Source organism: Anser brachyrhynchus, assembly GCF_964034855.1.
Source record: "Anser brachyrhynchus genome assembly, chromosome: 1".
Taxonomy (NCBI): Eukaryota; Metazoa; Chordata; class Aves; order Anseriformes; family Anatidae; genus Anser; species Anser brachyrhynchus.
Genome location: NC_137694.1, coordinates 53,682,120 through 53,708,763, shown reverse-complemented (window position 1 = coordinate 53,708,763; position 26,644 = coordinate 53,682,120). Strand labels below are relative to the sequence as shown.

At 34.4% G+C, this 26,644-nt stretch overlaps 1 protein-coding gene across 15 annotated transcripts in view; it reads right to left on the bottom strand.

The window, feature by feature from the left end:
- PPFIA2 (PTPRF interacting protein alpha 2) overlaps window positions 1–26,644 on the bottom strand; it is a 341,449-nt gene that overhangs the window by 120,328 nt on the left and 194,477 nt on the right. For all 15 annotated transcript variants that reach the window (XM_080575702.1, XM_080575698.1, XM_080575688.1 and 12 more), the window contains 2 exons: window positions 13,759–13,860; window positions 4,165–4,329 (listed from right to left, as the gene is read on the bottom strand). In XM_080575702.1, the coding sequence (XP_080431828.1) occupies window positions 4,165–4,329; window positions 13,759–13,860 (267 nt within the window). The remainder of the gene's footprint in view (window positions 1–4,164; window positions 4,330–13,758; window positions 13,861–26,644) is intronic.

Genomic DNA, 26,644 nt, shown 5'->3' with positions numbered 1-26,644 from the left:
AGAGATGCTGAAGGAGTTGACAGACAGTGAAGTAACTGTTAAAGATACCCATGCTCTCTCTGAATAATGCTATCAAGGCCATGGTTTCTCTTTGCTGGTCTGTCTTTTGGATGAAAGCTAAAGGTAAAGCCCAGACTTCCTGTAATATCTAGAGAACCAATAAGCATTCTGAGATAAGTTCAATTCCTGGTTCTCCTTATACTTAAAAAGGCCTCCCTGGAAAGACAAATCCTAAATTGATATGTTTTATTTTCCATCTTAGAGTCTGTTTTATATTTTTCATTGCATTTTATTATAGTAATAATCGTGTTTTTATAGTTGTACTGTGTGCATAGCAATCCTTGCACCACTAGTCAAGTTTTGTGACAAAGCTTGTTACAGCACTTCAAGGTGTTTTTGTGTAGGAAGTAAAGATACGACAGCAAATTTGCGTTTAGGAAGAATGTAAACACTTTCTAAGGTTTTTTGTAAAGATTTAATGAAAATATCTTACTATGCTTTTTCGAGATTGTAATGGCTAAGTTATTAGTTTTCAATGCAATTCTGTCAGTTTTCTTAGTTTTCTTTACCCTTTATCCTTAACCTACTTCCGTTTTGGGTGCATTTTCTGATGAGGCAGTTTTTATTTCCCATGACATCAATATATTCTGTATCATTTTATTTATGTTTTTTCCCTCACTATTTATTAGTAACATCTGCCAACTGACCTCCCTAAGCACAGCAGCAAATCTGTGGGAGCAAAGCACAACCCACAATGCAAGAAGACAGGACACTTTAGTGAATTGGACGTACATGAGTCAAAGGGGCTAGACTGGCTGCATGCAAAGGTGCTGACAGACTTGATTAATTCATTGTCATAGTGAGGCTTTTAACATCTTTGAAAGGTCATGGCAGTTAGGGAAGGTTCCCAGTGGGTGGAAAAAGAACAAATTGTGTCCATCATCACAAAAGGAAATAACTATCCTGGGAAGATCCTGGAAAACACAAACTGATCAGTGTTGTGATGTTTATGGAACAAATACTCCTAGAAGCCATTTCCAGGCAAATAAAGGATGAGACAGTGGTTGGGAAGAGCCAGCATGACTTTGTAAAAGGCAAATGTCACCTGGCCAGCCTTACTACCTTGTGTGATGAGATGCCTGGCTCCATGGATAAGGCGAGAACAGTGAATGTTTTAAGACTTTTTGCAAGATCTTCCATTTACCCCTGTAGAGAAAAAGCTGAGTTATACAGTAGATGGAAAATTGGCTGGACTGAAAGGCTCAGAAACTGGTGATCAATGACAAAATCCAACTGTCATCCAATTACTATGGATGGAAGAATCTCAAGCAACATAACAGGTTTGGGGTGGAGAAAGCAGTTTTGAAGAAAAGATTTATGTATTGTGGTGACCATCAAGATGAACGATTATGCCCTTGTGAATAAGGCCAGAGGCACCTGGGGTTACTTCAGCAAAAGTGAAGTCAGCAGGTCGAGGGATTTGTTTATATCGCTCTACTCAGGACTCTAGAAACTGCAGCTGGAATACTGTGTCTGGTTTGGGGCTTTACAGTACAAGAAAGACACTGATGGACTGGAGTGAGTTTAGTGGAAGCCCATCAAGCTGGTCAGGGGCTGGAGTACATGGCATATAAAGAGAGGCTGGGTCATTTCAAACTTAAGAAAGGAAGGTTCATGGGAGACTTTATTGCTGTCTACAGATAGCTAACAGGAAGCTGTGAAGAAAAAGACAGCTTCTTCTTGGAGATGTACAGTGATAGAGCAAGAGGCAAAAGGTGAAAGACTCAGCAATGGAAATTTCAACTAGATGTAGAAAAAGAAATTACAGTTAGGGTAATGAAACACTGGAACTATAATCATAAATATTTATTAGTCAATTTGGGTGTCTGCAGTCTTTTTCACTTCCATTATTTTTGAATAAAAATCCCACTAATTGCAACAATAAATGGTGTAATGTGGTAGCATTCTAACATCGCTTATCTGTATGATATATAAAACATCTGTGATCTATTCCTTTTAGCGAGAATTACTATAACATGAACACATAATTTTATACAGGATTTGTACTTGAAAATAATGTGTACTAGGTTTATAACAGATTATTCTAATACCATTTACTAAACTGCTTCCTTGAATAATCTTGGAATGTTTTATAATAAAATAGGATTCATTATTTCACAAGAAAAATGGTTCAAAGCACAGGTGAATAACACATAGAAAGAAGTCATTTTGGCCAATCAATTTAACAACTTCTTTTCTATTGTAACAAACCTCATGTTAATATCACTACAGATGGCTGATTTTTCTACACTGATCATTATCGTTACCACTTCCCAGTAAGAGACCCAGTAGACACATAAAATGTGTACCTGTGTCAGTCCAAAAATTTTAAATGGATACAGATTCAGACCTGTTATATTAACTAAAAAAAAATAAAGATAGAAAGAAAAGATTTTTAGGAATACAGGCCAAAAGATTATATTTAGCTTCAGTCTAAGTCTGTATCTAATCTAATTGATACATAAAATAAACTGCATAGTAAAATAAAACCTAAACATTCACAAAAAATATATATATAAGAAGTAAATAATTGCTGAATAATCAGAATATATTTAAAATTTATTTCTTATTATTTCTCATATTTTTCCAACATGATGTCAGAAAGTACAAAGCAGGAGAACTCTATAGTTTTATGAATGTCTAAAATGTTGGATAAAAATCAAGGCTCAGACCATAAACCCTTTAAATCCTCAAAAGATTTTTTCTTAATAATACAGAATTTTGTAAGTCTTGATGATGGCCCAAAGCTTATTAAAACTAATTGCTAACAGCAGCTAGAAGTCACTATATTCCATTTTCTAAATTTCCTTTCAATATGCTTTCATGATACATAACTGAATAGAACATATACCTAAAGAGATATACATAAAAACAAAATAATTTTGGAGTCAGCATAAGATACTTAAATTAATTTAACTCTGAACCTGACACTTAAACCCTGAATGACTCATAACCCACACTGTTTCACTCTTTAGCTAGCAGTGAAGAATAAATGCTACTATATGACTACAGCTACTCTTTTCATAAAGCTGTTTTTTAAATAATAGTTCCTTAAATATTGTCATCTTTCTTCATATATTTCTAAATAAAAAGTTAATTTTATTACTATGAAGCCAATGAACTGGTTCTATACAACAGAACTCAACATTGCAGTCAGCAGTTTCAGATGCTGTGCTGCACAAGAGGACTCCACTGTTTACTCAGCCTCCTCAGAGTAGCAACTCAGATGCAGTTCTGAGCCCAGAGAAGTGAGCCAAGACAGACTCTACAAGGAACTAGGTTCCTTGCTTGTGAACAATGGTTTTCACATCCTCCCTGCATGTGCAGTTTTGAAGCATTTACTAATTCAGATGCATCATTTTCTGAGTATATTTTTTCTAGACTTGAATTAGATTTTTGTAATTCATGTAAAGAAATACGCAAGGTGATACCTCAGAATTACATGAAGTTTCATTCACACACAAGTCTTTCCAATACAAAACACATACAGAATCCAGTGGAAAGACTCCCTTTAATAATATGTGTAGGCAGTTAACATCATGAATGATTTTTAATCTTGATTCTGCAAGCCCTCCATTAGCTTTGACAATGAAGGATCTACTACTCATTTTATACTACCCTAATCTTAGAGAAAATGCTGTGCTTATGCAGTAAATGCCGTAAACATCTCTGAAACTTATGCTTTCCTTCTAAAAAGTTTTAAGAGGAAAGCTCTTTTATGTACTTAGAAATGTCTTTTTCTGCCTCAGTTTGTGTTTTTAAAGTTTGAGAAGTCTACATTTTCTCATCAATAACTTACTTGAAAACATATTAGAGACATAAATTCCATCATGGCATGTTTATTTTATTCCTAAATAGGAGAAGTCTTTCTGGTAAGGGACAGATTTACTTGTTTTGAAAAGTCAGTATTACTGACTACAAAAGACAGCTAAAGTGACCCAAATTGCAGAGTAGCTATTGGTCATACTTTCTTAAGGACTTCTTTGAACATGTAAAAATGTTTTAAGTACAAGATGTACCAAGAAGGAAACACACAATAAGCATTATAAAGCACAGTATAGTAAGTTAAAGGGAGTATCTGATAATATTCTTTCCACACTGTACCTTTTCATCCAAAGCCTTATGGTGCTCAAACAGCGATTTCAGAGCTTTGAGGACCTCAACTTCACTGGAAACTCCTGAAGGAGACTGTGCTTGCCGTTTCACCACTGTCATCCTCAGTGACCTTTCGTGTCTTGAGACAAGGCACTCCAAATGCTCCAGTAACAGCTATTGGATTTGATATAAAAGGTTATTAATTCTTGTGCACTTAAATGCTATGGAAATTCTAACTACAAAGTGCATGATACCAAATGTCAATTTTCTTGGCCACCTCATTATGGGAGAGACTGTTGGAATTATTGCCAACATTTTATGATTCAAAATCAGATGAAATCAGATCAGTAGAAAAATAGAAAATCAACTCATAATTTCATTTAAAACTCTTTGAAAAGTAAACAAAACAAATCAGCATAGAGTCACTATTTAACTAAGTTAAGTACACATTTACATTATTTGTCATTGTAATTGATAAGCATTAGCTATCAAATAACAATCAAAACCAGTCTAAAACATCATGCAAAAATATAAAAGCAGTTTATAATTATTTCACCTTAACTGTAATATCTTCAAATTATATTGGAAGTTACTTAACCAAGTATGTAAAAGCAAAATGTATATTTCATTAAATTTTTCAGATTATTTACTCTAACATGTCTTTATCGTTGCTAACGTGTTCTAAAATGTTCATTGTGTCTGTTGTATTACAAACATGAGGGAAGACAAAAAGGTTCGTGAACAGGGTATTTCAGGCTATTGTAAATAACCTGCAGAATAACCTGTAAATGACATATTGTAAAAAATGATAATCGTTTGTCATTATTACTCTAAGTATCTTAAAAGAAATACTAAAATGACATCTTGGCGTACAGAAAATTCACCATTTATCTAGGCTTTCATATCTCTCTGTTCTTACTACTACTGTTCTTATTTCTTAGTTCTTAGTTCTACACTACTGTTCTTACTATCTGAACATAGAAGATAATTGCTTAGCTGTAAGGCTGTAACAGGGTAGCTAAATTCATGAATCAAAACACTTGATAAATGTATTGCAGTTACAACATACAATTATACCTAAACCACTGAACTGGAAATTTTAAAGTTACGTAGATAATTGTTTATTATTGCTCCTTTGATGCTATTCTTAATATAGCTACTATTAGAAAAGAGTTATATTTATCTGTCATCTATAGCTATTCTCAGACATGTAATGACCTTTATTGTTACATGAACTAATAGAGACAAAAGAGTATAAACAGAGTATAATCACATTAGAATAGTTATATACAGCTATCAAACCGGGAACAATTCAGGTTTGATGTTATCTTTACTTCAAGCATGATTCCTGTATGTGGATTTGCACCTGTTTATAATTTTACAATAATTGCATTATCCACAAAAATAGTGAATACATATATGAATAATATTAATACACAAAGAATTGTAATGGCTCCATGAAATTCAAGAAAGATGGGTATTTTTCACCATTACTGAATTCAAGTGGTGGCCCATGTTTATCAAAAGCAAATGAGTAAGAAGATGGATGAGCATTGTCATTTGACATCTACAGGCCCAACAACGGTTTAGTCAGATTTTTAATAACTTGAAGCAGTTCAAAGTAACAGGCAGATCTGAAGAGGCCCCTTCATCACAGAGACTTCTTGAACTTGATATGGAGATGTAGTAAGGTTGTAACTTAGATTAGATCAGGACTGTTTCCAAACATGGAGTCTTTCTGTTCATAACAGAAATTAAATGCACAGTTAACTGCTATCATAACAGAATTTTTGAATACAATCTAAATTCATTATCTTTTTTTTTTTTTTCCAGGCCAGGTAGCTATCTAGGAGATAACTGAAGAAAAGAAAGTCAATAGTTATCTAGGAGATAACAAAGGGAAAGAAAGTCAGTAGTTGATTACTAATTCTACAGCCTACTTTCTGTCCCACATCTCCAAAGAAAGATTTCTGGGGAAACTGGAAAAAAAAAAAAAAAAAAAAGAAAAATACTGAACCACAGTTAAACTTTCAGCACAGCCATACCTTCAGTAAGTCTGCAGTTGCCCTCAGCTTAAACTGACACCCATTAAAACAATGCAGAATTCCATAATCTTGCTAACTAATTTTTGACCTCATGCTGAGCAAATTTATCATATTTGATGCCCTACTAACCTAAACAAGTCATCCTGGACAGATGATCAGAAGGGAGAATTCTTAGAGCCTGTATTCAAGTCTTCTTTAGAAGGAAAAATGAGAAAATCTGGTATAAGAGGGAAGAAAATTGATGGCAACACAGAATTCTTGACATGGAAAAAAAAATAATTACGGAAGGAATTATGCATAAACTATAGAACAGAGAAAAATAAGGAACACGGGAAAAAGGAGTGATAAGGAAAAAGTAGTGTACATCCAGCATCCCATTTTGAGCTGGGATAAACAGACGATCTTGACAGGGAACCTGAAGTCAGCATGGACAGAAGAAAGGTGGGAACCTTCTTAAGAGAAGGAAGAATGGAGACTGATGAAAGTGATGGGGACTAAGAAAATAAAGTTAAATAAGTTTTCCACGTATTAAGAAGAGAGTGGAATGGTACAGGGGGGTACAGGGACCTCAGAATTTCTTATGGGGTGAATGTGGAGGAGTTTACCGTGTGGGATGAACAGCACAGCACCATAGCCCTTTGCAGAGCAGCAGATAAAATATTTAACTTTAGGCTAAGTTACTATGTTAAAAACTTGTAATACATAAAATTAAATCAAACCAAAGCCATCCATTTAATATACACAAAACTTAATTTTGTCCTTAACTGAGAATTATTATTTTAGAGGTGACAAATCCAAATATAAATGTCTGCACATATTTCATGGTTGTTAAATAAAACTTCAAGTGCAAAATATTGTGTTGCCTTTTTTACCTTAATATAGAAAGATGAGATGATGTCACAGGTAAGTGTCAAAGCACTCATGCCGGATTACTGAACTACTTGTGAACATTTCATGCTTTTTCTTACTGTTCTTATTCACTCTGGCCACTCAGCTAGTAGTGGTTCATTTTTCTGGAAACCACCTCTGCAGTATTTTCCTTGCTGTCAGCCCTCAGAGTGCTCAAGAAGACATGCTGACACAGCTTTCTGGCTGATAGCAATTTATTATTTTTGCTTTTCAACAGAAGTCAAGTCTATTTCTCCACAAAATCTGTGAGCACTGCTTACAGCAAATCCACTTTAGCTGACCAGAGAGTATGACTAACCTCCCTGTGCTGCATTACTCCAAGCCATGCTGAAAAGGAAGAACAACCAACCCAAGAGTTAGAACATCTGACTGAGCATCTGATGGCAAATCCTTGCTTCCTCCTCTGCTGAAATGATACTGCTATTTTATCCATTTTTTTGCTTCAACTACATGTACATAAAGTGTGTATATACATTTATATTTAAAAAAGATCTTCCCTACTTTCCTGGGGATGGCACATGTAACTACAGTTACAGAACTATGAAATGTAACTACATTGATGGGGAAAGGGACATATAGAAACGCAAAACTGACATTGAAGAAAATAGTGTGTCCGAGCAATATTTAAGTTAAGTGACTGAAGGAAATCAAAGTATCTGGCTGGAGGGGAGATGGGTAGGGATGGGAGGGCAGGGGGTGTGTTGAAGACTTTCTCTGTTTCTCTGTCTCTCTCTCCTCAATAATTACCTTCCCATATATTTGTGAAGAACAAAACAAGATTTCACATCAAAATACTAATGTAAAAATATTGGTAATTAATTTAAATTACAAATAAATTATTAGATACAGCTTTAGGTATTGTTGTATTTTGTATGTTGCAATTACACACTGGCATTAACAAAGATCATGAGCTGCTGAGCATTTTCTGCTCCCTCGCACTGTGTCAAGCTGCTGCAGTTGTCAGGCACTCACAGGGAGAGGCAGTTTGAAAAGAAAAGATGAAGATCAACAGCAGCAAGCGGGACGGAATCACCCACGCATAATATCCAGTCAATGCTATGCTTTTCTTGCTGGAAAGCATAAGCTTGACAGTAAATTATGAAACAATCTGACAACTGATTTTCTTATGCTGGGCAAATTTTAGGATCCTCAAGATGACATACTGATACTTTTACCTTAGCTAAATGTGGTGGAGGTTTCTAGAGCTCTGGACTCTTCCTGAGCACAAAGAATATTTAAAAATCATCATATAAAGACTGAAGAATGCTCTAGTGCATACTTTCTGAAGGAACGAAGCATATTTAAAATGATAATTAGAACTAAATAAGAATAGAGATAACTACTAGAATAAAGTTTACTGTATTTCTCAGATGACTTATAAAGCATTGTAAAATGGAAATGCATAATTAAATTTAAATACAAGCTACATGTACATAGGTTTTTGCCTGCCTATATTATTATTATTTTTTTTTTGCAAAAAATAAAGTTAAATATAAAATAAAATAAAATAGGAGAAGGTGACGGAGAGAAAAGAAGAGGCATAAATAATGGAAGATAGGGAAAATAACAATATAGAAGAACAGGGATTTACTACACTGAGACACACTTGGTATAAGGGATCCCTTACAGGAATGGGGCAATGCACTACGAGCCCAATGCTCTGTCAAGGTCTAGTTTCTCATCAGTACAGGCAACGCTGAATTTCCTTTCAGTCTGTATTTAGAATGCTCATTGTTTGGTGACACTCCAACTCTTGTGCAAGCAAAGAAAAGTAAAAAAAGCAGATATGGGGTTGCAGATTATCTTTAAAACCAGCCGTTAAAGCCAGTCATTTTCCTCAGCATTGTTTAATAGTGCTGGAAACCAATTTGCTCCCATGGTTAGCTGGGGCGATATCAAAGAGCTTTACTGGTAAACTGCTGGTGAAAAATTTTTCTTGGAAAAAACAAAGTTGCAGCCTAGCTGCAGCTTATGGCCTACGTTTGTTTCTGTAAATAAGATACTGGCAACCTGAAACCTAATGGAAATGCACATATGTGAAATAAAAGAATGAAAGAAAATGTAATAATCAGGATAATGATACAAAATATAGAAATGAAGAAAGGTTCTTTCATGAGAATAAGAAATGGCAATATAATGACTATTTGTTTGAATAGTTGCTACTACTTGTTATTATACAGTGTCTGGAAATACAGGTGTTGAATTGCTATCTATTAAGTAACTATTGTCACCCTGTTTTCTGTGACACAAGCTCTTATTTTGGAAGAAGAAATGTAGGGGCATAGAAGAGAGATCATAATATTGATGAAAAAATAATTACTTTTACCATCATTTACATTAGGGAAATAATGATTTTGCCTTTACAGAATCTTAGGAAACAATTATACTTTTTTTCATGCTTTCAGACTGTAAGAACTTGCATTATCTTGTTTAAAAAAGACAGCGCCTGTTTTAGTATCAGCAATTATTAAACTAATGTAAGTAAAAGGATCTCTAAGAAAATCGATTAAATAAAGGATTTAAACCCTTCATTTAAAATATATTCTTAGAGTTTTACAACACAACACAAGGACAATTTAATCATATAATGGAGGGCAAAATTCTGATCTATGTCTATTATGAGATGGCAGTGCCTAACTGAAGATGTTCCAGAAATCATTAATTAAGGAATTGAGACAATAAAGTTGAACCTAAACCAGTGTTTACTTCAAGTGCTTCATCTCCTGAGGTATTGAGTAAAAGAAAGATAACAACAATACCTTTGTTAGTATTTCATTCATGAACATAGGTTTCTTTTTTCTTGTTTCTAAAAAGACTTGAAATACAATATTTCTGAATAGTTTGAGTAACATTTTATACTATATACAAAAATTATACATTTGTGTTTTTTTTAGATAAAAATCAGATTAATCCATATCAGTATGTTAATAGATTTTTGTTTCAGGTGCCCAACCAAAACCGAATTTTCCTCATAACCATGTTCTGATTTAAAAAGTTAATCCTACAAACTTTTTCTACTTTTGAAGAATACAGACTGAGACAAAAATAAATTTCAACTTTAAATTTAGCATAGCCAAATTAGTCTTATTTTATAAGCCTGTGCCAAAGCACAAAGACATCAGTCTTATGTGATCGCTAGCTAGACAATATCAATAGAAATAACTGTAACAGTTTCTATTAAGATATTTTTGTATATGTTTTCAAAATCACATGCAATGCTTTTAGAGAGAAACTGTTTGTCTTCCTGTCAGCAATACGACACCAATCAATATATATACATATGCTCTTGCATTTTTTATTTTGCCTTATGTACTGACAGATTAAGTTGTCAGCTAAGTTGTTGACATAAAAATATTTCTACCATAATATGTGAGAAGTTAATTATTTTAGGCAGTAAAAATACATATTTAAAAGCAAAAGATCACTAGGGAGCTTTGTTTAAGAATATTGTTCAAAGGCTTGAGTAGGAACTCAGCTAAAGACTGGGGTAAGATTTAAACTATGGCCTTTTGGCTGAGACCTAGAATTTATGGGTCCCAAAGAATGTTATGCCAGTGTGTTCTCTCTCTAATGCATTTCACTGTCAAGGTCTGACACTGCAGCTTGTCATAAAATGGCAAATCAGGTCTTGAAGCTTTTTTTGTGGAGACTGGCAAAAACTGTATGAGGCTGCTACCATGAAATAAACACATGGATGTGGGTCTAGAATAAAGTAAAAAAAAAAAAAAAACAAAAACAAAAACAAAAAAGCTATTAGCAAAGCTTAAATGGAAGTGTAAAAGGGAACTAGAAGGCAAGAAGTGGCTGGGAGTGTGTACTCAGAACCTGACAGACTTGCCATTTTAATTTCTTCTTGTTGATCTCCCATAGGTGCTTCAAACAGTATCTTTACACTGATACTACAGGGAGGTAAAAGGTTGGATTAAAAAGTTTCAAAACAGGAACGTGAGCATCTAGAACTGAGCTTCTTTATTTAAGAATAAAGAAAGTGATACCTGGGAAAAAAGTGGTTGTACTGGGTAGTGCTGCTATGTGTCCTTGGGGGCAGGTAAACCTTACTAGCATAGCTGAGCTAAAGCTGGGTTAGATGTGAACAGTAGTGGGGTGGATAGAAAGAAGCATTAGCTGGACTCACTTTAGCTATTAGAAAAGACATTTTTTCATTCCAAAAGTCTTCTAAATATTATTACTTTAATAAGAATCTTTATTTTAAGAACGGGAAAAAATGGAACAGCTTTTTCTGACAGCTTATTATTGCTGTTTTGCATTAATAACAGCATAAATCTCAGCTTATAAAAGTGCTTCATTATGGACAATGATTTGTCAATGAATGTTTGAAATCTTGTCACTAGTACGTCATTGAGATGATTGTATTCTGAAGACTTTAGGCTTTGTGCCTAAAATGCTGGTCTGTTCCTATAAACAAAGTGTATGGGAGCCTATAGAAAACAGCATGACTATTACAGCAGACTCTGGCGACTAACTTAGTATATGTCAGCTGAGAGCCTGGCAAGAATATATACACATGACACAATAGGGTCATATTTTGTTAATGAAAATGTTGGAGGACAGGCTAAGGCATCGTCTCTGACTTTTTTCTCTCTCCTTCTCCATTAATACTTTGTCTATATCTTCCCCTCTTGTTTACAAAATGCATTTAAATGCATTTTCTGCATTTCCTATATATTTTTGTATACTAAATCTTTTCATCTCCAATGCCTAGATTTGTCCTTATTCTCAAGGAAAAACAGTAGAGTTTATTAATTTAAACTGTAAGGACTTCTGGCAAGATCATCACACTGTGTAACTCTCATTAATTAGTATTAAGTTCTCATAGAAAATCTCTTACCTTGTACTTTACATAGAATAAGAAGCATAAGATAGGACAATATATAAGTTTCTTGGTTTGCAAAGGAAGTGCTATGACAGAGCACAGTCTGACTTGTAGCTGACTCAGTTTCCTTTTCTCTCACAGTTTGGTATGTGACACTGACCACTGGGCTTTCTTTTTTTTTTTTTTTTTTTTTTTCCTACTCTGAGCTGCTTATTATATCAGACACACAATAGGTATTGGTACACTGCATTTTTAATATACCATACTCGGGGTTCAATTGGCTTTGCAGAGAAATGGAAAAGGCTTTGTGCTAGGCAGTTTTGTCTACATTCTTATGAAGAACATATGGCATCTGAGAAGATAACATTGCAAATTTGGTTATTTTTCTAGTTTGTGCTAGAAATTAACACAAATTATTGTTTATTCTATATAAATGGTTTTCTAAATTGACTTTCCTAGTTTTCTTCCAAACACTAAAAACAGGTGATACATGTAGCAGTTAATGATAATTTAAGCAGCTTTAGAAATACTTCAGATTTGTAGTTGAGACGGCTTGCTAAACCTAAAGAATGCACTACAATTCCTATGTTTTTCTCTATTCATTAATTCTGTTTTTTGTGGCAGCTACTTTGGACTGTTAGATTGTACAAAAACCATGGGAGAAAAAGTAGGCTTTATCTATGTTTCCCATCACATTTTCCAATCTCACCACATCTAAGACTTTTGCACTTGAAAGTGATCATCTCTTCTTGCTCCTCTGAGCTGGTAGATGAAGCAGCTTTGCCTCTTTGTAGAAATCTGTATCACCTGTCCACCTTTGGATTTCTGAAGTCTATAGCACTGTGGTGCTACATCTGGGCAGTAAGAAGCAGTGAGAAAGACCCTCTCTCAGTTCTTTTGTCAAGCACTTTGTTAGTTATCCTTCAGAATGCAAATCAGTTAACCAAGGAAATATGTTATCTGCAATGCCAAAGTGCTATTAGTTTAGTGAGAGGATGAAAGCAAGAACAGTTACCCAGAACATAGAAGAATGGAATATGCATGTGAGAAAACATCTTTGGTGTTCAGCCTCTGAGATCTATTCCGTATGCTTATTTCCCATATGACTCCTGCCTGATCTGGCCATCTCTTTTCTCAAGCCATTTTACACACTTTTACATTTGTATCATCTTGTAGACACCAGGAGGCATTATCATGGATTCTTGATTACAGACAGAATAACAGCTTTTGATTGAAGTAGAATATAGCAAATTTAAAGGTGAAATCTTGTCCTCTCTCAGCTGTATGGAAAATGACATTTACTTCAAGGATCACAATGGCTGCATGTACGCTAAACAGCATTTCTCACTGTGATACACATGGCAGCCTTCACCTCATCCTTATTCAGATCAAATCCAAGGCACAAGGGAAAGCTGGGTCTGCCATACCTCTGTATTTTGCCTTGATAAGAGATGAGGGTGCATGCAGGCTACTTTTGCAGGGCCAGTGGCTTGGAAAGCTTTGTGAGTCCCTTGTTACAGAAAACATTAAAACTGAATGTACTTACCTCATTATACACAAAATGTGTTTGTTGTTTAGTCTGTTATTAATATATCTTGCTAAAACACACAGTAATTTCCTGCAGAACTGTAGTATTGTAGACATATACTATTACTGAGATTCTGATAAATCTCGTACTAATTGAAAGACATTTGCAAGGAAGGCAAGGAATTTTATCTTCTTTTTTACACAAATGATGATCTAAATTTATATATAAGTATATTCCTCTTGCTTTACACATACATGATGTCAAGAAAAAGTCTGCTCTATACTTACTCTTGTGTTGTTTCTTTCAGCTTTCAGTTCTGAAATCTCCTCCTCCTTTTCAAGCAGCTGTTCCCTACATGTATTTAATTCTTTTGTCAGTGCAGCAAATTCCTATGAAATAAAATCAAATATGAAGTTAAGTTTAAACACCAAAATCATTAAATATATATGCTTTCTACAGTTTTAGGATTTATATAATATTTACAAATCATCAATACAAACTAAAATAGCATACATAAACATCAACACTTATCAAAAGCTTTTAAAATTACACATTTTTCATTGCAAGACTAATAAATCTAATAAAAAGCACCCATGCAAAATACTAGTATAAGTTTAGAAATAAAAGAAGGTCTGAGATGATGACAACATCCCCCATACATAACATACCAGAACTACAGCACAAGGAAAACAAAATTGGCCTATTTCATAACAAGAGAGACCCACATAATGAGGTTCAACTCAATGTATCCACATATGTATCTGTGAAATATTCCTATTTAAAGGTCTTGATTTACTGTTACTCTTCAAATATATACTTAAATTTTACCTATACAAATGTCAGTCAGAGATTTGCCATTAATTTCAATAAGGAAAAGGTTTCAATCTGTCTACTTTTGACAAGCCCAACATATACTAGATGGTAGTAGCTGATTTACCCATTACACCAAAAACATTCTACATCTCATGGAAGCAGTGAAACAAAGAATGAGAAGCCTTTGTAATATGGCCAGAAAAAATCATGTACCAGAAAAAAATAGGTCTCCTGATGAACAGCACTGCTACTTAACAAAAGTATAAACATATTTTTAAATATTAAGTTAATTAATTGATTTTGACAAAAATAGTTAGTAGCCCTTAAAAGCACCCATAAACAGCCAGGATTAAACTGCAGTCATTCCTAACTCCCCGAAAAGAAAGCAGTTTAAGAAAAAAAACATGTCCAGGTGGTTTATCTCATCAGCCAGTAGGATAAAGCTGAGACTAAATCTATTTAAGACAAAAGCTGGCAATGATCTCTAAAGAACTTGGTCTGCTCTCTCCCTTCAAGTTGTGGAAAGCAGCTTTTATCCAAACTAAAGGGTTTTTCAACAGTTTGGTAGGTATTCTTAGGCTTATTCTGTTTTAAACTAATTTATAAATAGTTAATGATATATACTATTATTGATAATATAAGATTGATATTGTCAATAATATATTGATATATTATCAATATATAACTATTTTTTCCTTTTTTCAGCAGCTGAACTTTAATTTACTTTCTGCCTCCAGGTAGATTGCATGGCAGTAAGGAAAGTGTTGTTCTGATATTCTCAGTGGATTTTGCTTTAGAGATTAGCTATTGATCACACGAACCATGTAATGATGTCTTGTGCCATACCTCCTAATCTGTATTTTGATCGTACTTCCTAGTGGTCAAAAACTTTATAAGCTATGCAGTATACAATATGTGATGTAAGAGTCCCTAAGTTAGCTTTGTAAATTGGATTTAAAACTGTTTTCAGTTTTCAAAAGTATTGTTAAAACTTTTGCCTTTAGATCTTACTTTAGCGGTGTCACACTGTCTAGGTTTGCTTAAACTCTTGTATTTAAGGTTGTTAATTAATGTCACATACCAAATGAAATATCGTATTTAATAGTCACCCAGCAATTTAAGGTCAGATTTAATTGGAATTTTGAAGCAGGAAAGCACATATGCACGTATTCTTTCTTTATATTCTTTTAACATAAATTTTATAGTGTTTATGGTAGGTAAATCTATGCTGCTAGTACTGCTAATATAAGCAGTATGACAGCATTTTTATCTACTATTTTTCATTTCTTTGTTTTGTTTTAGTTGAAATTTAAATAGACCTTTGGTATACGCTTGAGTATCTGGATGGGTAAGAGGTGCTGAAAAGGATAGAAAGTATCATCTGGTGACTTATGATTCCAGTTACTAACTGCCATAAGGCAAAGCAGTCTGCTAATGTTCTTTTGCTGTTTTTCTTCAAAAGAGAGAAAGATATGAGTTTATAAAATTGCACATTCTTTGCTCTGCCAGGCCAAGCCTGCTACCGTCAGTATGATCTCTCATGCTTTGGTAAATATAATCTGAAATAATATAGACATTTGAATTTCTACTACTTTGTTGAACGTCATAGATAGTATTCTTTGTGAATTTTTCTTTTGACATCAGCATAAGCTTTCCCTTGTTTAAAAACAAACCATTAGTCAAAATTCTGCTCCCAGAGTCCCATACTTAACAGTGTCCTCTCAGTCTCCAAATATTTTCAGTTTATAACCCTCATGGTTATTAAGTGCCAGTTTGGCTGGGCTACATGTATCTAGTATCTTAGACCTCTTTATCTAGTCATGGACACAGCTCCTTCAAACGTTTTAATTATTCAGTTGCTGCTGTCCTCTGAAATTCCTCTGTTGATGTATTTGCAGTACCAGTATTTACAAGAACGAGTCACTTCGTCATACCTCTGGAGCTCAAGTGGCCATATCTCTTCATCTGAGATACAAGTGACAGTTAACAAGTCAAGAGCTTTGACTTCTCTGAATTGAATGATGATAGAGCATTATTCTTCTTGTTGTTTGTATTGTAAGTCTTTTGCGGGCAAAGTCTCAAAAGTAAAATTGAGTTTGCCCTAGAGCTTCTTTTTCTGTCACGTCTGCTTTGACAAATTAACAGCTATGATAAGAGCTCATAAAAACTTGCTTTTGAATTCGTGCTTCCAATATTGCAAGTGAAACTCATTTTAAGTATGTCCTTTCACTCCAAGGTATCCCTGAGATATGACACTGTAATGCTCCAGAGAAGATGTTTCTCCCACAGGTTAGATGGAAAGCAAAACATATTTTTGTTTTATCTTGTTATGTAATAATAACATGCAGTGATAAAAACCTCTGCTCTTGCAATTCCCCCTGTATATACAGAGATCAGGGGAATACTGTCATCTGGAATTATTGTTTGCAGCAGAAATCTTGCATGGTCAGTCATACTTTGTGAGCCCTGAAGGTAGTATCTGTTGCATAACTAATAGGACTTGACAGGCACAACTGCACTCTTAAAGCTTATGTACAAGTTGTTTGGATATAAAGCTAATTAAGAAATAAAGAGAATCAAAACCATGAAAATTACTCATTTGATTTCATTGTTTTTATACTACAAAATGATATCAGGACACTTTTTTTTTCAGGATAAACAACAGTAAAATATATTTGCCATCTGAATAAATATAATCTTGGGACCTATTTGGCCTGTTTTTTCCCTTTTTGTCTCTCTACTTGGGCTGTAACACTCAGTCTGTCTGAGAAATAGCTGACTCAAAATGACAGTTCTTCACTTATCCCATGTGTATCTTTGAAGAGACAGCAGAAGCCTTGAAAACAAATGCAACAGGAATTTGTGACCACTGAAAGGACCATTTGGCATTACAATCCAAGAGTCAAGGACTTCGCCTGGTGAAGCAGCTGAGACACAGCCAGAGCTCAAGGGTGCCCAGGAGAGTGGGAGGCCATTGGGACAGCCAGGCTGTCAGCGCTGCCAGATGTGCTGGCAGCAGGACTGTGCAGAGGAGGCATACCACAGCTTCCTTATCATCAAATCTCTACCACTAGGGACAAGCTTAACAAATGCTGCTCTCTTCGCTTATTGTTCCCAGGAAAGCTCTGCAAGGTTCATTTTGCATGACCTATACAACTAGCCTCCAAGGTAAGGGCATGCCATAGAAATGAGACCCTAGAGCTGCAACACTTGACTGGTCATCCTGTGAGTATAGTATAGTATGGAGTGAGTTGAACCCAAATGAAAAATGCAAACAGCCTCTCATCATACACACACCCACATCCTTAATGAAAGAATGGAGAAATTTAGACAAAATTTGTACGACAAAGGAAAAAAAAGATCAATTTCAGAGTCATTGGGGAGATTCAGCTTAAAAACTCCTCCTCTGGAACTTCCATTTTTGAAACATGGTTCATTTCAGGAATGAAAGAATAAACTAATCTCTGCATGGATAAATAATGGTTAGGGTTTACCATTTTTATTTTATATTCAGCACTATCTACATAGACAGATATGCCTTCCCACAAATTTAGATGTAAGTCATTTAACATGAGAAATGACTACCTACTACAATTCCCTGGGAGCTTTAACCTTTCATTTGTTACATTTTCATCCAATTCAATTTTCTAAAATTGTACCTTCTTTCTTTTATTCTTTCATTGGAAATATTGCTAAAAATACTTCATGCTTTTTAACCAAGGATTTATTTTAGCAATTTTGCCACTACCAACACAGAAGTTTTGACCTTGTTGACAGCTATCAGCAAGACAAAACACTTTGAAGTTCTGGATGAAAGTCTCCTTTTTTCATACTACAGAAGAGCCATAATAATAGTCCTTCATTCTAGATTAGGTTGAATACAAGATTTCAATATTTAGGTTTAGTGTCACAAGTTTAGTGTCAATCTTCTGAAATGTTTAACATTACATTTACACTCAAAATAAGGGGTTTAGATTAGAAAACTCAAACTCTAAACCCTGAAATACTGTGCCTTGAAATGCTGTATTATTACAATATCCAGGTAAAAACATGAAATATAATTTGGATCTCAGGATGAAAATTTTGGTCTCGTCATGCATAAAAACAAAATAATGCTTTCAAAGTTTTAGAGTAGTCTGAATTAGTCTTGCAAATATTATCCAGTTGGCTTGTACTATGATGCTGTTTGCACAGAGATTTTTCTGTACTTCTCCAAAAATAAATATAAGGAGGTTGATTCAGTTTCCCTTTTCCCCATTTTATGTGGTGCATATTTCTTTCTTTTTTTTTTTTTATTTGTTTGATTTTTGTTTTTACCCCTTTAAGAAAATTGGCCACTAGTACTAAATTAAATACTAAATAATATGATGTAGATGTGGCCACATCATATTGAATGAGTGAATCTCTAATTCGAACTGAGAGTTACTTTGTTTAACTTGTGCCAAGGTTTCAGATAGGGAAGGTGTGATCTTATTGGCTCTTACTTATCCACTAAATATGTTTCAAACTATCCAGGCATTACTGATGCTCGTTTGGCTTATTTAGTGGACTGCATGATATCGAGCTTGTGGAAACTATGATTAAATGTGACAATGTGAGAGTTCATTAATTCACAGAGAAAAATGAAGAGGAGGAGATTTCTCTTACGTAAGAGAGAAAACTAACTCAGTAACACAGTGGACTTGTGACCCCACACATTTTTTTTTTCCTTTTTTTTTTTTTTTTTCTCCTTTTCAGAACTCTGGGCATTGATTGAAATTATCAAGTATGCTGACACTTACACACACATAAGTACACAGTCAATGCTCCTTGGAAGAAAGAAAAAAAAACAACACAAAAACCACTTTTTAGAGGCTTGGAGCCAATGTCATCTACAAGAATACATAATACCAACACCTTTATTGAACAGAAAATGGGACAAGTGAAGAGCTGTTATATAGCTCTCCATCATGACAGAATTCATCCTTTAAATACTCTGTTGAAGTTATATTGTATTTTGAACTAAGGCTTGCAAATAATTTTTTTTATTCAACTGTTCCTTTTTGCGTAGAAGAACTCAGACTAGTGTAGACTTGTCTGTGGATGGCCTACTATTGTGAATGGAGTAGTTACTTTTAAGACTCTGGTCCCAAATTAAAACAGAAGTAATTGGATTTTCTGAACAACAACAAAAAATCCTCCAAATTCTCTTTCGATGCCTAAAAAAATAAATACGTATTTTGCTTCTAGAAAACACCAGAAAGAATAATAAGGGAGAACTAAGGATTTTACCAAATTAAATATATATCTCATTAAGGCCCTTTAACATATTAAATAATTTCAGTTATTTATATATACAACATATGTTATATATATTCAGTTAGTTATATTTAGGTTTAGCTTTGTAGCTAACCTGACTTAACCTGATTTTTTTTTCTAAATAAATATCTAATTTCAACAGCTGTATCATATTACTTTCATGATTTTTAGAAGCACAAGTAGCCCCAAAATATTCAAAATTATATTTTAAAAGTCAACCAAAAAGAAACGTTGTTACCTGTAAAAATATTAGTCAAAATGCCAGTATTTCTAGATATAGTTATAGATAAAAGGAAGAATATACCACTGTCAGGACTTGTGGTGTATTCTGCCTAATTTTCCTGTTGTAGAAAAGTGCATTCCTACAGATTTACGAAGCGAAAGTGAATCTCCCCAGCAGCATGAGCATTATGGCTATGCCTCAATTTATTGCAATGATTTTCTTACTCAGGATTACTTCAGGAATAAATATGACATTTTACATAGGACACACGAGCACAAATCTGCCATTATAGAATCCACTTGAAACTAGGTCAATAATAATACGAAGGTAATTCATGTTTTTAGAATCACTTTTAAAATTAGTACAGCCACAAGTAATGACCCAAGTCTAAAGTTCTCATCAGGACCAAAAAGCTGAACACAAGCCTGTGTTCCATTATTTCTCAATTAGAATTAGCCTGCAAATTTCTAATTTAGAAACCTGATTTTCATTCAATGCCAGGTAAAAACTGTTCTGTTGATACTCTTATTTTTTTTGTCAGTCAATTGCTCTCTATTGGAAACCTGCTGAGTGAGGTATGCAATCTGTTGTTTTAATAATTTTTCCCACTCCCTCTGTTTTTAAATAATTTAGAATTGGTGTTCTGCATTATCTGTATATATCGATCACTAAAATATATATTGATGCTTCCTGAAGAATACCAATAGGTAGTGCTCTATTAAAACAAAGCTAGGTTACACAGTTACAGTAATAGTAGAACAGAGGACTAGGAAAAAAGGGCATGATATAATCAACAACAGATTTTTAATTTCTTACAAGAAATTTTCTTTGTTCTGCAAGAATTGTTAATTATGACAGTAGATATGAGTTCACAAGTCATATCAAACACAAGGCAGTAGATGATGATAATTCAACATTTCTTATTTATTATTCTTAGTATCAAGCTATAAAGCTTGAAGCTTCAAAGGACTTGACAGTCTCCACCCATAAGAATTAAATGTTAAAATTTATAAAAATATAATGTACTTTTAAATACTTTTTTAGTTGTTATGATGTAGCAAATCTAATTATACCAAACTAGAGTCGTTCTTTCCTATTTATGAACAATAATGAAATTAAAGTCTTCTTTCTTTTCCCTAAAGCAACCAAATGGAAAATTTAAAAGTCTCTCATTTTGTAGTTTATGTTAACCAAATTGGTTCAATTTAGAATAGGTACCACAGTGAAGAACAGCATACTCTGTTCCTCTGAAAACAGCAACAACTGTTTTAAGATCTTTGCTTCTTACTGATGGGAATACTGAGGATTTTTTTTTTTTTTGGTCTACAACCAAAATAAACAGTTCTTGAATTATTACTGAAATGCAGTGAGATGGGGAAAACATCATTCATTTGTGAATATAATAAAGCGTAATTTATAATTTAGGTGGGTGACTTTTAAACAGCTTGCAATATTATAGATAGTATAGCATGAAAATACAGACTGGATTACAATGTGCTTTAGTTACTGTATTTCAGAATCTTTGTCTCACAGATATTTATATCCGCCTCTTCTAAAAGTACACAATTTGTGGATATAGTTATGCTGCAGACTAAATTAGAGTAAATTATTGTTTTCAAATGATATCTTTTAATATCAAAGATATTCACAAGAGTATGTCTTGATTGATTAAATATTGTATTGCAACAAAACTGATGACAATTTACTATTCCACGGTTAAAAAATTATTACCTATATAATAAAGAAAAAGAGCAAAATATGGTCTAAAATGACAGACTATAACTAATTTATAAAACAATTTCATAAAGGACTGAAGACAAAGGAAAATGGGATTGACTTTATTCCAGTTGGTGAGCATATTTTTTCAGATATTTAAATATTAAATATAAAATATGTGAAATGGTTACAGAGAAGCAGAATAAGCAAAGAATAAATTTCTGTACTGAATTACATGACTACCACCTCCCATTGCCGGCACAGTTTTATTTTATGCTTATAATCCAACAATTGGGATCTCCTGACATAATATGCAAATTATTGAAGTGCTTTACAGACTGTACAATGGCTGCAGCATATAAACACGTACATACAACTCTCATTATAAGGCAGATTGAGGTCACTACATGGCCCTAAGAAATAACCTAAAATAAATCCTGACAGAGAGAATATATGGAGGGTGACTGTAAGATGAAACACATACTTACCAGTAAACAGAATAGTCCATGTCTTACAATATTGGTAAAGAATCTACAGCTTATTTTGTTGCCAATTCCAGTTTACAAGTCTGGTTGATTTTTAGCATGCCTGATTTACATTTCAAACTCTCAACTTAGCTTCGACTTCTTCCTCTGCACAGCATCTTGCTTTCTTCCAGGCAAACTTGACATAGAGTGACCTTTACTTCTCCCTCATTTGGGGGAACATGCACTGTTCTGACACTTTTCTCCTTCCCTTCCTCCTCAGCATTGTCTCTGGGTAAATCTTATCACTGATCACTAATTCAGCTATTAATAATAGGTCAACAAGTCTGCTATTCTGATTTAGAACACATCCTTCCTTCCAAAGCAAAATTGTAGTTTTCCCTTTCATAGTACATTAAATAAATGACATTCAATCTTTTACTATTTTACGTATGCTTAATAAAATAATAAAACTTTAACTTTATAAAATCAAGTAAAAGGTACTTGATCTTGTGGGTGTTTTCCACTGTTTCCCATTTTTTCCATAAGTTTGCCCAGAATGAAAAAATAAAATTTAAAAAGATAAAAAAGGAGGAGAGAGAAAAAGTAAACTTGCTTAATTCCAGTATTTTGAATAACACCCCATAAAAAGCTGAATATTAGACATACTCTAACAAATCTTTAAGTTAAAAATGTTGGATTTTTTTCTCTTTTATAGGAAAAAGAATTGTCAGAGAAAAATCAGAATGAAGTATAGTAACTGATCTCATGCACAAACTGACCTTTTAACATAAATTGTATTTGATTGTATATCTATTCTTTTTCCTGGCAAGAATAGATACAGACATACTCCCGCAGGTCTACCTGAGTCTTGAGAATGGAAAAGTTACATTTTCTGTGTGGTATTTATCACCTCATTTGAGAGGTATGTTGTATAAAAATCTATACCCGAGATGAGTAAAGGAAGAAGATACTTTTAGGATGTGATTGGGTCAACATTCTATAAATATCTCTTTAGGGCTGAAAAAGGCCCTACAATGTAGAATTCCTTGTTTTTCTAAGTAGGGAATTGAGAGAATGGCCTCATTTGCCCTAGAGAAGCCTGCTTTTGGTCAGATTGGTCCCAGTCTAAGCTTATTTGAGAGAAGTGAAGAAAATTCCCAGTTTTAGATATCATGATAGATATCGCTTTAAAGTTGGTATCACTGGTGGCAATCACCTCCAAAAACAACTGTGGAAATTGCAAATATAAGGTCATAGTAATCATCTCACTGTTCTATGTGCTAGTATTTAACTGGAGCAGTATGGGGTGTTTTGGCAGTTGGGGACCAAGGGTCTTGGGTACCAATTGACCAGTCAGGATGAATATCAAGAATTCAAAATGAGAATGTAATAGACAGAGAAGAGTGCATAATTGGACAGATTGAAAAGCCTGTTTTCTGTAGGGAAGAGAAGTTTAACTGGGGATATTGCTCCAATAAGCAAAAGGCTGTTTGGTGTAAAGACGTGAGTGATTATTCTCTGTGTGCATTGAGAGTGGAGCATAATCAGGTTATATATTGCACTAAGGCCACTGAAGGGAGTACTAGGAAAGCTCTTTATAAGAACAATTAAGCAACCAAGCTGACTATACCATACGAGTGTAGTGACTCTTTCAGCGACAATTCAAACAAACATCTGTGAGGGTTTATGGTCTCATCTCAAAGAATGAGATAAGGAATAAATGAATGAGGAATAAATGATGTTTGAAAGACATTTCCATTTTTGAGTCAATGACAATTAATCCATATATATCATTTCACTACTGTGAATTCTACTTTATCTTCTTCTGGTAGCTCCCTTAACTGAGATGACTACAGTACATATTGTCTTCTATGTTGAAACTGCATTTATGGATAGCTCTTGTTTCTATCGCAAGATCACTTCAGGAAGGATGGCATCCTGTGGGAGGAATGCAACATGGAGCAGGGGCAGAGAGTGACTGCAAAGGAGTGGCAAAGACAAAGCATTAGGGACCGACCACAGCCCCCATTGCCTGTTCCCCTGTGCCACTCAGGGGGAGGACATAGAAGAAGGTGGATGCGGGGAAGGTGTTTTTCATTTGTTTTTAGTTTCTCACTGCTCTAGTCTGTTACTAATAGGCAATAAATTATTTTAATCTCCCTATGCTGGGTCTGTTTTGCCTGTGATGACAATTGGTGAGTGATCTCCCTGTCCTCATCTCAACCCTTGAGCCCATTTCATTGTATTTTCTCCCCCTTTCCCTTTGAGGTGGGGGAGTGAGAGAGTGGTTGTGGTGGAACTCAGCTGCCCAGCTGGGTAAAACCACCACATCATGCCAGAAATACTCAAATATACATATGGTCACCTCATATAAACTAATATATATGAAACATACATAAAACAATATATGAACCAGACTAAAGTTTTGCTAATTTAGTTATGTAACTTAGGTTACTCCACCTAATACTATTCATGTTTCTCTGTAAAATGGAAAATTCAAAACTGGGCAAACCCATATCTTATTTTGTTTTTAATTAGGCTTAATTAAAAATATTTACAAGTGTATGTCAAAGGCCTAAAATCTGAAACTTCCTGGAATCTGAAAACTCTTCTCCTCCTGCAGCTCCTATTGCTACCTAATCTTCACCTCTGTTCAACCTTCCAACCACTCACCGCCCCCCCCCCCCCCCCCACCGCACCCTCCCCTCTCCCCTCACACGTCAGGAACATTTGGGCTTGTTTGAAGTGTAACTGTCACTTTGAAAAGTCTGGAGATTTGCTGATCCAGATCTAACCCTCTAAATGAAAGCTACACTTCAAACAAGCCCGGTTGCCTTTGAGGTGCTGTAGAGCTACTGTTCCTGTTTGAAGTTCATTATCTTATTACATCACTACCGATTCAGTAGTGCATCTGTCTTTTCTTACTACATTGTGTCTCCAGATAACTAAATAAACATAGATGATATCTTTCAGAACAGGGTATACATGACAACTTTGAGCTCTTCTATTCGGAAAGCCTAAGTTTAGGATTACATCTATCACCACAAGATCTGAAAGAGTCACATGAAGGGCAGAGGAAATAAAAATTTACCTTTCTAAGGTTGTGTTTTAGTAAAATACATGCACTCTCACAAACACAAATATACAAACAGCCTCCTAAGTACTTTTTCCAGATACATTTAAATATCATGGCCCTCTATACTAGACTACAGTTTAGTCCTTGCTGATCACCCTTCCTCTGAAATCACAGTGGCTCAAGTGAGAAGAGAAAACATGATTTTAATGATACTGATCTTCACAAATCCCAGTGTATGTGCAACATAAACAAACCATATTTATGTTATGCCTCTCCTGTGAAAGAGAATGCATACAGACATATTTTCTATCTGACCATAGATACATGTCTATCATTCACTGTATAGAAACACTTCACAAGCTCTCTTTTTGTATTTTACCGTATAATCAGTTGATTTGTATTTTTCCAAGATGTGTTAATCCCTGAGGTTCAGAAATTAAAACAAACAATCAAACAAGCTAACATGTAAAAAAAATGTATTTTAAAAACATATTTTTTCCACTAAGTATTTACAGGATATTTCCATTAAAAAAAAAAAAGCTATAAAAATGACAAGTAAACATCCCAACAAAGGCAAACACCACAAATTTAACAGAAATGAAACACCTGTTTCAGATCATGCTTATAACTGCCAGCTAGGGTGAAACACATTACTACTATAAACTCACAAATCTTCACAAAGGTGTTTCTATAGCTATTCATAATGCAATATTGCTAAGTGAGACAAGATCCTATCTTTGCTAAGCTGGATGTTTGTATTTTTCATGACAGCCAAAATATACAACTACACAATGCAACTTTTGCCCTGGTACCCCTCTTTTGGAGCCTATGGGTGCAGAAATCAATCTGAATTAGAGCTATTAGAAAAAAAAATACATTTTTTTAAAAAGTTAGTCACTAGCTGCAACCCATCAATTTCTTGAGGCTTATTTATAATTGTGGAGCACATTGATTTAAAAGGCAATTTTTTATTGTATCTGGGTAAAGAGCCACAGTTCAAGGCCAAGGGCAGGTCTCACCTGGCGTTCTTTCCTCCATTTATAGCCAGGATGATTTATTCTGGTACCTTCACCAGCCTCATAGCAGCGGATGAGATAATACTGTCACAACATGATTAAATACCGTCATTCACAAATGTGATCAGGATTGTATCTCTGAAGTATCCACGTTATAGGAGCCTTATATTAATCTCTGTGCTTGCTCTGATAAACCGATAAGTAATTAATAGCTGATAGCAATTAACAAGCTCAAACAGCTTATTCTGTCAGGTCTTCAAATGTGGCTAATGCTTTCTTTGATGAGCAACTGGGCAAAAGGCGGAGACAAATTTATAAAGAATAAGCTGGAAATATCTATTCAGCAAAGCAGAAAGCAAATAAAAGTAAATAAATAAGTAAAGGAACCTCCCTTCACTCATCAACTACTTGGTATATCTGATAAAAAAAGTTTAGCCATCTCAGAAAGCTGCGAAAAATGCAACAAACTTTCACCAAACAAAATTACAAGCAAACAAACAAGGAAAGGAGGGCACAGCATAATTTAACACAAAATATGAATAATATATAGATATGACAAGTAGC